The sequence below is a fragment of the Schistocerca serialis genome, chromosome 6 (assembly GCF_023864345.2).
Source record: "Schistocerca serialis cubense isolate TAMUIC-IGC-003099 chromosome 6, iqSchSeri2.2, whole genome shotgun sequence".
NCBI lineage: Eukaryota > Metazoa > Arthropoda > Insecta > Orthoptera > Acrididae > Schistocerca > Schistocerca serialis.
In genome coordinates this window covers 92,307,894-92,322,060 of record NC_064643.1, presented here as the reverse complement: position 1 = coordinate 92,322,060, position 14,167 = coordinate 92,307,894, and the positions used below count along the sequence as shown (strand labels likewise).

Below are 14,167 nucleotides of genomic sequence, written 5' to 3'. Positions count from 1 at the left end.
CAGAAGAGGATGAAACTGGAGAGGTCAGTACTGGAAGGTGAGTGAGACAGGGTTTCTGTATGTCAACAGCACTTTTCATTTAATGTGTGCTGTTAAGCTAGTTAATAAGGCCTTAGAAAAATCAGAAGGACTTGTTGTTGGAGGAGAATGAATAAAAACCATGAAGTACGCTGATGATGTGACTCTACTGGAAAAAACGGAGGACGATCTCCAGCTAATAGTGGAGAATATTTTCAGTTTGGGTAAACAGTTTGGAATGAAACTGAAAATAAGCATGACAATTAACATCTCACTGGATTGAATGGTATTATAACAGATTCAGTCGTTCCAGTTCTTGGGAAGCTTGATGACGTCCAGTGGAAGTTGTACAGAGGAAGTGAGGCGCAGAATCTCTATGAGAAAGAGAGCTTTTGGGGCCCGATAGGATTGCTAACAGACAGAATCATTCCCATAATACTGAGGAAGAGATTCACCAAATGTTTTGTGTGGAGTGTGGTATCTTACGATACTGAAACGTGGACAGTCAGACAAAAAGAACAAAAGTATTTCAAAAGTTTTGAAATGTAATTATGGAGAAGAATGGAGGAAGTGAAATGGATGGATAGAATGAGAAATCAGGAGGTACCGATCAACGAAGGAAGGAGCGGAGCTTCATTTTGATGATATAGAGGAGGAAAATACATTGGCTGGGACGCATGTTACATAGGAATTGTCTGCTACAGAGAATCATGGAGGGAAAAGAAAAACGAAAAAGAGGGAGACGAAGCAGAAAGTTTGGAATGCTGAGAGATGTAAAGAGAGGAAGAAGTTGCAACCAAATGAAGGAGGATGCTAAGGACAGAGAGATATGCAGGGCGTCCAACTGATACCTTCCTGAGGGCAGATTTAGTGAAACAAGAAGAAGAAGAAGAGGAACACATCAGGCGATGCTTAGAGAAAGGTGTGCAATGTGTGAAAGGGATAGGAAGAAACGCAACGTGTGTGACACGTCATACCAATGGTACTGCCTTTATGTTTGTATGACTCATATTACAGTGGTAATGCTGATATCAGCCACGTTGAAAAGATGACAGAATTTCAGTGCTATCGTATTTTTCTCTTTCGAAGAGTGAGGATTTGCTGAATAGTAACGCCCCCGAATTTCTTACGTAAAAATTCTTAATGCTTTTCGAATGAATCAAACATTATTAATTTCTGTTTATTTATTCTTCTTGTCTACATACTTACAAATCTCTGCCGCTAGCGGGCTCAAAATTGTAGCGTGTAACATGACGGTGTGTAACGTAATTTTGTCGGTGTGTGAGAAACAGTGAGCTGTAATCGAGTTTCGAATTCGAAGAATTCCTCTACACATGGAGTACCCTCTGCTTCAGAATGAGAATGCCAGAGCACACACGAGTGGTATGACATGCAACAATCCGACGCCTCAGGTTCACGATCTTTGACTATCCTGCGTGAATTCCTGACTTGGCCCCATCCGAATTTCATCTGTTTCCAAAACTTAAATAACATCTTCGAGGACATCAGTTTCACAGTGAGGAAGCGGTGCAAGCAGAGGTGAGGTTGTGGCTCCATCAGAAATGACAAGCATTCTACACTGAAGTTATCAACAGAGGAGTCTCTCGTTGAGAGAAGTGCGTTCATCACCACGGTGACATTGTTGAGAAATAAGTATGTAGACATGTATAAGATAGATTAAGGTGCAGAATTTCAATAGCATACGTTTTATTTAAAAAGGTTTAAGACATTTCACACAAAAAATTCCGAGGCGTGTTGAAGAAACCAAAATACAGAATACCCAAAATTTGCCATTGATTTTCTTCTCAGCCATACTAACAAAATCTGTCTCAAAATTGCAGTAGAAACCCTGAAACTACAACTGATGAAGAGAACGGAAGAGTAAAATATTTTAAAAAATATTCGTGATATTGTCGAAAGCCCTTTTGCAATCTGGCATGGTCACAAGCACGTACAGTAACCCATATGCATAAAATAGTATAATTTGTATCATACTTCGATCGCAAATATTTTTTATATTTTATTTGAGCCCTCGTTTCGATAATTAATAATAATTTTAAGATCGGTCTTTGTTAATACGAGGGCAGTTCAATAAGTAATGCAACACATTTTTTTTCTCGGCCAATTTTGGTTGAAAGAACCGGAAATTTCTTGTGGAATATTTTCAAACATTCCCGCTTCGTCTCGTGTAGTTTCATTGACTTCCGACAGGTGGCAGCGCTGCACGGAGCTGTTAAAATGGCGTATGTAACGGATGTGCGTTGCAAACAACGGGCAGTGATCGAGTTTCTTTTGGCGGAAAACCAGGGCATCTCAGATATTCATAGGCGTTGCAGAATGTCTACGGTGATCTGGCAGTGGACAAAAGCACGGTGAGTCGTTGGGCAAAGCGTGTGTCATCATCGCCGCAAGGTCAAGCAAGACTGTCTGATCTCCCGCGTGCGGGCCGGCCGTGCACAGCTGTGACTCCTGCAATGGCGGAGCGTGCGAACACACTCGTTCGAGATGATCGACGGATCACCATCAAACAACTCAGTGCTCAACTTGACATCTCTGTTGGTAGTGCTGTCACAATTGTTCACCAGTTGGGATATTCAAAGGTTTGTTCCCGCTGGGTCCCTCGTTGTCTAACCGAACACCATAAAGAGCAAAGGAGAACCATCTGTGCGGAATTGCTTGCTCGTCATGTGGCTGAGGGTGACAATTTCTTGTCAAAGATTGTTACAGGCGATGAAACATGGGTTCATCACTTCGAACCTGAAACAAAACGGCAATCAATGGAGTGGCGCCACACCCACTCCCCTACCAAGAAAATGTTTAAAGCCATACCCTCAGCCGGTAAAGTCATGGTTACAGTCTTCTGGGACGCTGAAGGGGTTATTCTGTTCGATGTCCTTCCCCATGGTCAAACGATCAACTCTGAAGTGTATTGTGCTACTCTTCAGAAATTGAAGAAACGACTTCAGCGTGTTCGTAGGCACAAAAATCTGAACGAACTTCTCCTTCTTCATGACAACGCAAGACCTCACACAAGTCTTCGCACCCGAGAGGAGCTCACAAAACTTCAGTGGACTGTTCTTCCTCATGCACCCTACAGCCCCGATCTCGCACCTTCGGATTTCCATATGTTTGGCCCAAAGAAGGACGCAATCCGTGGGAGGCACTACGCGGATGATGAAGAAGCTATTGATGCAGTACGACGGTGGCTCCGACATCGACCAGTGGAATGGTACTGTGCAGGCATACAGGCCCTCATTTCAAGGTGGCGTAAGGCCGTAGCATTGAATGGAGATTACGTTGAAAAATAGTGTTGTGTAGCTAAAAGATTGGGGAATAACCTGGTGTATTTCAATGCTGAATAAAACAACCCCTGTTTCAGAAAAAAAATATGTTGCATTACTTATTGAACTGCCCTCGTATAATGGTACAGAAAACGTAAAATTTGAGCTGAGAATAGCAGTGTTAAAATTACAGCACGTGATAAAACACAAGGACAAATATTTGTACGTGACGCAAACTCTGAACTACTCTCTGTCTTTATTCCTACTTGCTATGTCCATTACGACAGAGGTATCTGTACCTACTATAGATTAGAATGTGGTGTTGGAACATTGCTGTCCGTATTAGAGGCATTCGACACCGTTGTGTCAGGAGTGAGTGCTGACGGAGTGCGATGTTGTGTTTGTGGCAGACCACCCCAAGACCGTGGCGTTCATCACACACGGCGGGATGCTGGGCCTGCAGGAGGCGGTTACGGCAGGGGTGCCCATGCTGGTGGTGCCCGTCCTAGGCGACCAGCTGCACAACGCCGCATCCCTGAGCAGCCGCGGCGCCGCCCTGACTTTGACGGTGCGTCAGCTGACTGAGCACAATGTGCGCGACGCCCTGGACAGGCTCGTCAACGACACCAGGTGAGCACGCCATGAGCAGTCGCGGCATCGCCTTGCCCTGCGGTGTGACAGCTGACCAAGCAGAATGAACATGACGCCCTTGACGGGCTCATAACTGACACCTGGTGAGCACGCCTTGAGCAGCCATAGCATCGCCTTGCCGTGACCGTGTGATAGCTGACTGAGCAGAATGAACATGACGCCCTTGATGGGCTCGTAACTGACACCCAGTGAGGACGCCATGGGCAGCCGTGGCATCGCCTTGCCCTGACCTGGTGACAGCTGACTTAGCAGAGTGAATGTGACACTCATGAAGAACTCGTCAATGACACCAGGTGAGCACGCCACAAGCAGTGTCGCCTTGCACTAATGTTGCAACAGCAGACCAAACAGAGTGATAGTCACACTCCAGACAAGCTTGTTAGTGACACCAATTTAGCACAGTATGAGTAGCCATGATGTTGTCATGATCCTAACCGTGCAACGCCATAACGAGCACATTGTGCATGAATGCCTTGACAGGCTCACAAATGAGACCAGGCGAATGCGCCACAAGCAACTGTAGTGTAGCTCCGACTCACGCTGTGTTCCAGCTGACCATGCTCAAATGCGCACAGTGCCCTTGAGATGCTCGTCGATGACACACAGTGAAATCACGACGAGCACCTGTGGCGCCAGCTTGACATTTGTTTGTGAACGAAATTTGATACATGAAGATGTGGTGTGCGTACTGTAAGACCTTCGGTACACACACCATCAGATTATTTGACTTGTCACTCTAACGAAGTAGGCGAGTGTCAGCAATATGTCTCGTGGTCTTATCGTGGCGTGTTTATCTTCTGCCGTTAGGTCAGACGATAGAAATGCCACTTGCACGCTTAGAGCAGCAGATTGACGGTGACCAACTTTAAACAGAACTTGATCAATTTTCACACACATTTATTAAAATAATAAAAAACATAGACATTACGTAACTTGATTCTGGATGCTGTTTAAAATTGACAATCTGAAGTTCCTTTGGTCTTGGTACGTTAATCTTATTCTCACATATCTCTGATACTTGACAAAGTGTCTATTCATTTATCTTCATGGCTATGTACAGGAATATGGTAATCTTATTAGGGGCGGACTGAAACTTGACTATAGACTGGTACAGACTAATGCAAACTGGCACAAACTGGTGCAGGCAAATGCAGACTGGTACAGACTAATGCAGACTGACTAATTGGAGGTCTGTATACTCATTATAATACCTCACGTGTTCAGGTATCAAAGCGTGAGTGTGATCCGCGAGGAGAAAAGGTTCTACGTTAGCAGCAATCTCATTGGCTGCGTTACATATTAATACGCGGATCGGCGGAAGCAGAATTTGGTCTGTCTCTAAGGCAGCGCCGTCTCATAGTGCGGAACGGACGAGTGCTGCGCTTGCGCTGTTGTGCTTAGCAGGGCGTGCTCTAGTGGGAAAGAACTATGCAGAACTATGTACACAACAGAAGAGTACGCACAAGATTTATGACTGAAATCAGGGTTTCATAATAATTCAAAGTGTGATTCTTAAGGGGATGAAATCGACAAATGTTAAAGACACTTCGTGACAACCCTAATGTTCGGAATGGGAACAATACTCATTATAGTATACGCTGTGTTTCACGATTTATTGCCGGCCGGAGTGGCCGTGCGGTTCTAGGCGCTACAGTCTGGAGCCGAGCGCCCGCTACGGTCACAGGTTCGAATCCTGCCTCGGGCATGGATGTGTGTGATGTCCTTAGGTTAGTTAGGTTTCATTAGTTCTAAGTTCTAGGCGACTGATGACCTCAGAAGTTAAGTTGCATAGTGCTCAGAGCCATTTGAACCACAATTTATTCTGTCCAGGAATCCTGCCTACTCGGTTCACTGGACTAACAATCAAACCACTCGTATTAATGAGTTATATCACACCTGACCAAATACAATACTTAACTTCGGCAATTACGAAGATGTGCCGCAAGCAAAGGGCGACATACGAAATAACCAGTCTTCGCAGTGACTACTGATCTCTAACAGACAAATGTCTTTCCTAAACTGCTATCGAAGTGCCTAACGTTGACGCTGATATCCAAGTCTCTAATCGTGAAGCTGCTTCACCAGTCGGGCGTGGCGCTTATATCTTCTTCGCATAGGAGCCGATGCTCTCGCGTTGTGGTCCTGGCAGGGAGATCAGTCAGCGTGCGATTGGCTGGCTTCTTCTCACACACTCTCTTCTCTTTCGCTCCCGACTGGCGTCCTGGCGCTTGAGTTTACGCGGTAGCACAATTCATGTTACACACTTCTAGGAGGAATCAATGTCTTCAACCGCCATCCAACGACGTTACAAAGAATCAAAGTTTTAGGCGACGGCGCCAGTAAATGTATGTACACTACTGGCCATTAAAATTGCTACACCAAGAAGAAATGCAGATGATGAACAGATATTCATTGGACAAATATATTATACTAGAACTGACATGTGATTACATTTTCACGCAATTTGGGTGCATAGATCCTGAGAAATCAGTACCCAGAATAACCACCTCCGGCCGTAACAACGGCCTTGATACGCCTGGGCATTGAGTCAAACAGAGCTTGGATGGCGTGTACAGGTACAGCTGCCCATGCAGCTTCAACACGATACCACAGTTCATCAGGAGTAGTGACTAGCGTTTTGTGACGAGCCAGTTGCTCGCCCACCATTGACCAGACGTTTTCAGTTGGTGAGAGATCTGGAGAATGTGCTGGCCAGAGCAGCAGTCGAACATTTTCTGTATCCAGAAAGGCCCGCACAAAACCTGCAACATGCGGTCGTGCATTATCCTGCTGAAATGTAGGTTTCGCAGGGATCGAATGAAGGGTAGAGCCACGGATCGTAACACATCTAAAATGTAACGTCCACTGTTCAAAGTGCCGTCAATGTGAACAAGAGGTGAGCGAGACGTGTAACCAATGGCACCTCATACCATCACGCCTGGTGATACGCCAGTATGGCGACGACGAATACACGCTTCCAATGTGCGTTCACCACGATGTCGCCAAACACGGATGCGACCATCATGATTCTGTAAACCAAACCTGGATTCATCCGAAAAAATGACGTTTTGCCATTCGTGCACCCAGGTTCGTAATTGAGTACACCATCGCAGGAGCCCCTGTCTGTGATGCAGCGTCAAGGGTAACCGAAGCCTTGGTCTTCGAGCTGATACTCCATGCTGCTCCAAACGTCTTCGAATTGTTCGTGCAGATGGTTGTTGTCTTGCAAAAGTCCCCATCTTTTGACTCAGGGATCGAGACGTGGCTGCACGATCAGTTACAGCCATGCGGATAAGAAGCCTGTCATCCCCACTGCTAGTGATACGAGGCCATTGGGATCCAGCGCGGCGTTCTGTATTACCCTCCTGAACCCACCGATTCCGTACTCTTCTAACAGTCATTGGATCTCGACCAACGCGAGCAACTGTGTCGCGATACGATAAACAGCAATAGCGATAGACTACAATCCGACCTTTATCAAAGTCGGAAATGTGATGGTACGCATTTCTCCTCCTTACACGAGGCATCACAACGTTTCACCAGGCAACGCCGGTCAACTGCTGTTTGTGTATGAGAAATCGGTTGGAAACTTTTCTCATGTCAGCACGTTGTAGGTGTCGCCACCGGCGCCAACCTTGTGTAAATGCTCTGAAAAGCTAATCATTTGCATATCACAGCATCTTCTTCCTGTCTGTTAAATTTCGCGTCTGGAGCACGTCGTCTTCGTGGTGTAGCAATATTAATGACCAGTAGTGTAAGTACACATGATGATTCCGTGATGACGTTACAAACTTTCTAGGATGATGGAGAAGGATAAATGCAACAGTTTCAGGTAAGGGTCGCTGTACAGGAAACGAAAGAGTCGATAGTTATAAGTGAAAACCTTTCTGATACCTCTGACAACAATGGACTACATAAACTGGTACTGTTCTTGGTAAGATTGTTTGATAGGCAACTTCGAGAGGTGGTAGTACGCACCAAAACAAGGTAAAAAGTCCAGTAAACATTGACTCTAAAATTCATACCTGGGGAACTATGAGCACCTATTCATCTTCGTTACTGTGAAACACTTCTTTATTGAACACGTGCACATATCTCTTCAGGAATGCATTTTAGAGCCGATGTTAACTGGACATTTTTTCTCGTTTTGGTCCATACTAGCACCTCTGAAAGTTGACTACCCTAAAATTTACGCTACAACATGTATTCCACTGTCATGGATATCAGAACGGTTTTCGATTACAACTTTAGACTCGTTCGTTTCCGGTACAGGGAACCTTATCTCAAATTGTTGTATTTATCCTTCTCCATCATCCTAGAAAGTTTGTAACACCATCACGGAATCATTCTGTATACAGGGTGTTACAATAAGGTACGGCCAAACTTTCAGGAAACATTCCTCACACACAAAGAAAGAAAATATGTTGTGGACATGTGTCCGGGAACGCTTACTTTACATGTCAGAGCTCATTTCATTACTTCTCTTCGAATCACATTAATCATGAAATGGAAACACACGGCAACAGAACGTACCGGCGTGACTTCAAACACTTTGTTACAGGAAATGTTCAAAATGTCCTCCGTTAGCGAGGATACATGCATCCTCCCTCCGTCGTATGGAATCCCTGATGCGCTGATGCAGCCCTGGAGAATGGCGTATTGTATCACAGCCGTCCACAACACGAGTTTCTACATTTGGTACCGGGGTTGCGTAGACAAGAGCTTTCAAATGCCCCCATAAATGAAAGTCAAGAGGGTTGAGGTCAGGAGAGCGTGGAGGCCATGGAATTGGTCCGCCTCTACCAATCCATCGGTCACCGAATCTGTTGTTGAGAAGCATACGAACACTTCGACTGAAATGTGCAGGAGCCCCATCGTGCATGAACCACATGTTGTGTCGTACTTGTAAAGGCAGGTGTTCTAGCAGCACAGGTAGAGTATCCCGTATGAAATCATGATAACGTGCTCCATTGAGCGTAGGTGGAAGAAACTAAAATGAGCTCTAACACGGAAATTAAGAGTTTCCGGGCACATGTCCACATAATATCTTTCCTTTATTTGTGAGTGAGTAATGTTTCCTGAAAGTTTGGCCGTACCTTTTTGTAACACCCTGTATACGAACATCCACAGGCGCTGCCGAGTATAACTTTGACACACTGTAGCGTTGTTGGATGACGTTCCCGAACACGGGTTCCCTTGTAAAACTTGATCTATTAAGTCCCCTCTACAACCTTTAGAAGTGTGTAACATGAATTGTGAAACACCGTGTGTATACAGTCCAACTTAAAAACGTGAGTTACACGTGTCGTGCGACCCCATGACCACTGCACAACAAGAGCAGAACATTGTCAGAAGAGAGTAAATGCTCTGAGCTTCCAACAGACACAGACTTGCTGCGCTGCAGACAATAAGCGCAACACAATATAATTCTTGTGTGCAAAACATCTATATAGTGAAACCCTGGCGGCGTATGGACCAAATGGTGTGTCGTGTCCAGCAGTTGTGAACTAGTGCCATCAACGTGAGGAAGTCTGCACTGACGTGGCTGACGCTGATCGGGAAGGAAGGCTGTTGACATCGACCGTGGGCGATATTCAGGCAATCACGGAACTGGCCTGCAACAATCGCAAATTTTCGACCCATCAGGACGTTCACACAGCAGTTCTCTAATGACCAGTGATTGCATTTCTATCGTCGAGAAATTGAAAGATTACTAGAACGTTTCTGGCCGTTTTTTACAGTGCCCTGGTGACTATGTTGAAAATTCAAAATACTGCCTTATAAATACTGCAATGCTTTGCGGTGTACTACAGCATTCAGTAAAAGTTAACAAAACGCAGATTAACGTTTGAAATGCCTTCGTAAATAATCTCGTGAATAACGCCAGAAGCCCCATGAAGATACTGTTGTACTCGTATACAGGATGCAACGCTAGAAGAGTGTAGCGAAATGCAGGGAGACTGCTGACGGTATTCGTTTGACTGGTACTGGGAGTGGCAGTTGATACTGAACGTAAATGAGTGTAATGAATTCACCGTAAATAGGCGAGTAGATCTGTTACGGTCCGATTACACTACTACCGATAAGTCACTGGAAACAATAACAATAGTAAAATGTCTAAAATACTGGAGTAGCCTATGACGGAATGAAAACACAAAACTATTTGTAGGAAGAGCACATGCCACGCTGCCATTTCTGGAAAGAATTGTAAGGAAATGCATTTCATACAGGAAATAAGTGGCTCTTACTGCACTAGGTCGACCGATTCTTGTCTGCTGGTAATTGGTCTCTGACGCTCACCACTTTGGAATTATAGCAGACATAGAGCAGATCCAGAGGTTCATTTAGTAGACGAAGCACAAGAGCGTTACGGAGACGTTCAACATGCTCCAGTGTCAGATGCTACTCAAGAGGCACTGAATATCACAGAGAAGTTAACTCTTGAAATTCCGAAAACATGCTTCCACAAAGGTTCCCGAAACTTACTACTTCCTCGCATATGCATCTTGCACAGGAACTACAGCGAGAAAACTAGGGAAATTAGAGCTAGCTCGCACGGTTCCTCATCGAATGTCGTTCTTCCCACGGACCACTCAGAAACGGAAGACAGGAGGGAGGAAAGTAGAGAAGTACCCTCCGCCACACCATGGCGTCCGTGTGAGATGTAGATGCACACTTAGCATGTTGTAGCCTGAGTGTAACCAAGTTTCTAAGCCATCATTTTCTACTTGGTACGGTCTACATCTACATGATTACTCTGCAATTCACATTTAAGTGCTTGGCAGAGGGTTCAACGAACCAAAATCATACTATCTCCTTACCATTCCACTCCCGAACAGCGCGGGAAAAACGAACACCTACACCTTTCTGTTCGAGCTCTGATTTCTCTTATTTTATTTTGATGATCATTCCTACCTATGTAGGTTGGGCTCAACAAAATATTTTCGCATTCGGAAGAGGAAGTTGGTGACTGAAATTTCGTAAATAGATCTCGCCGCGACGAAAAACGTCTTTGCTTTAATGACTTCCATCCCAACTCGCGTATCATGTCTGTCACACTCTCTCCCCTATTACGTGATAATACAAAACGAGCTGCCTTTTTTGCACCCTTTCGATGTCCTCCGTCAATCCCACCTGGTAAGGATCCCACACCGCGCAGCAATATTCTAACAGAGGACGAACGAGTGTAGTGTAAGCTATCTCTTTAGTGGATTTGTTGCATCTTCTAAGTGTCCTGCCAATGAAACGCAACCTTTGGCTCGCCTTCCCCACAATATTATCTATGTGGTCTCTCCAACTGAAGTTCTTCATAATTTTTACACCCAGGCACTTAGTTGAATTGACAGCCTTGAGAATTGTACTATTTATCGAGTAATCGAATTCCAACGGATTTATTTTGGAACTCATGTGGATCACCTCACACTTTTCGTTATTTAGCGTCAACTGCCACCTGCCACACCATACAGCAATTTTTCTAAATCGCTTTGCAACTGATAATTCAATAATCTAAATGAGAAAATCAAATTTACAGTGGAACATGAGCAAAATAAAAGTATCAACTTTCTGGACCTAAATATTACAAGACACAACAACACATGCACATTCAAAATTTATAGGAAAAGCACAATGGCTGACACCACAATCCCAGCAACCTCAGGTCACCCAAATATCCATAAACAGGCAGCATACAGGTCAATGCTGCATAGGGCAACAAAAATACCATTGAACCAGGAAAATATGCAACAAGAAATAAACACAGTGAAGAAGATTGCAGTTGCCAATGGTTACAATGCTTCCATGGTTGACACAACCTAAGACAAAGTGAAGAGAAACCCAGGTACAAACTGCACCACAGAAGAAAAAGAGAAAAACAAATATATATCTAGCATTCCATACATAGGCAATGAATCACAGAAGATTTCAAATATTTTCAAAAATCACAGAGTAAAAGTTGGGTTTTCTACATCCAATCAACTACACCAAAAACCAATACATAATATAAAGTGTAATGATGATCCATATTCAGACTCTGGAATATACAAAGTAACATGCCAGGAATGCTCCAAGTTCTACGTAGGACAAACAGGCCGAAATATCAACACCAGGTACACAAAGCACATTAGAGCATACACATACAACAAACACACTACATCAGCAATAGCAACACACATACATAATACAGGACACCCATTTGGAAAAATAGAGCAAAACGTCGAAGTACTCCACCGACTAAATAAAGGACATAAAATGGATTTGCTTGAAGGACTGGAGATATATTCACATTACAGAAAATATGAAGATAAAATATTAAATGAAAAACTTGAAAGTGAATCAGTGAATTTCTTCAGATGTTTCGATAATATACTTAAATAAAAATAGTAAAACATAGAAATAAGCACAATTGTAAAATCAATATAAGTAATTCATGAGCCAAATTATAAAGATAAATAACCTCTGTACAAAGGCATGTCATAATCTGTGGAAGACCTGTAATGTTATCTCTGTGAACTACCTGTAAGAAGATCTTTGTAACTGTTTTGTTTATATAAGATATTTTCGATGTGTAAAATGTACAAGTTGTGTGTGATGTTAAGTGTGTGTGAGATTCTACACAAATGGACCATTAGAAAACTGTAAGTACAAATTGTTCTCAAACTTTAGCCACTAACCTCACAGAAAGAATTGATACCCAACTAAAAATCGCGTTTCTTTTATATTACAGTAAAAGTCAACAAAATGAAGCAGACTCACATCAAAAGAAATGGCTTAACACACATCAAAAAACGCACTTGAAAAAGGGAATTATTTCTCGAAACGCGTCGTGCGAATAGTAAAATAAAGAAAAATCGTGACTGGTAGCAGAAGATTTATTTATTTATAAACAAACCTATTGTATCTACTGTCGCAGGCTTTCAAAAACCATTTATAATGGATCAAATCAGATTATCAATAGATCGTTCCCTTCAAGGTGATTCATAATGTTTGAATACAGTATATGCTCCAAAACCCTACTGCAAACCGACGTCGATGATATAGGTCTGTAGCTCGATGGATTACTCCTACTACCCTTCTTAAACACTGGCGCGACCTGAGCAATTTTCCAATCTGTAGGTACAGATCTATCGGTGAGCGAGCGGTTGTATATGACTGCTAAGTAGGTAGCTATTTTATCAGCGTAATCTAAAAGGAACCTAATCGGTATACAATCTGTACCTGAAGACTTGCCCGTATCAAGCGATTTGAGTTACTTCGCAACCCCCAAGGTACCTACTTCTAAGAAACTCATGCTAGCAGCTGCTCGTGTTTCAAATTATGGAATATTCCATTCGTCTTCCCAGGTGAAGGAATTTCGGAAAACTGCGTTGAATAACTCCGCTTTAGCGGCACAGTCGTCGGTAACAGTACCATCGTCACTGCGCAGCGAAGGTATTGACTGCGTCTTGCCGCTTGTGTACTTTACATACGACCAGAATTTCTTCGGATTTTCTACCAAATTTCGAGACAATGTTTCGTTGTGGAACCTATTAAAGGCATCTCGCATTGAAGTCCGTGCCAAATTTCGGGCGTCTGTAAATTTTAGCCAATCTTCGGGATTTCGCGTTCTTCTGAACATCGCATGCTTTTTCCGTTGCCTCTGCAGCAGCGTTGGGACCTGTTTTGTGTACCATGGGGGATCAGTTCCATCTCTTACCAATTTATGAGGTATGAATCTCTCAATTGCTGTTGCTACTATATCTTTGAGTTTGGGCCACATCTCGTCTACACTTGCATAGTCAGTTCGGAAGGAATGGAGATTGACTCTTAGGAAGGCTTCTAGTGACACTTTATCCGCTTTTTTAAATAAAATTATTTTGCGTTTGTTTCTGGTGAATTTGGAAGAAACGGTATTGAGCCTAGCTATAACGACCTTGTGATCACTAATCCCTGTATCAGTCATGATGCTCTCTATTAGCTCTGGATTGTTTGTGGCTAAGAGGTCAAGTGTGTTTTCGCAACCATTTACAATTCGCGTGGGTTCGTGGACTAACTGCTCGAAATAATTATCGGAGAAAGCATTTAGGACAAGCTCGGAAGATGTTTTCTGCCTACCACCGGATTTGAACAAGTATTTTTGCCAACATATCGAGGGAAGGTTGAAGTCCCCACCAACCATACCCGTATGATCGGTGGAATTCAAGTTAGTTTGTCTTTTCGGCCCATTCGGATGACATATCATT

The 14,167-nt window shown here is 43.6% G+C and overlaps 1 protein-coding gene across 1 annotated transcript in view; it reads left to right on the top strand.

The window, feature by feature from the left end:
• Positions 1–14,167, top strand: part of LOC126484203 (UDP-glucosyltransferase 2-like) — a 61,398-nt gene that overhangs the window by 40,062 nt on the left and 7,169 nt on the right. Inside the window, exon 6 of the mRNA XM_050107616.1 lies at positions 3,710–3,929. Coding sequence (XP_049963573.1) covers positions 3,710–3,929 — 220 coding nt within the window. The remainder of the gene's footprint in view (positions 1–3,709; positions 3,930–14,167) is intronic.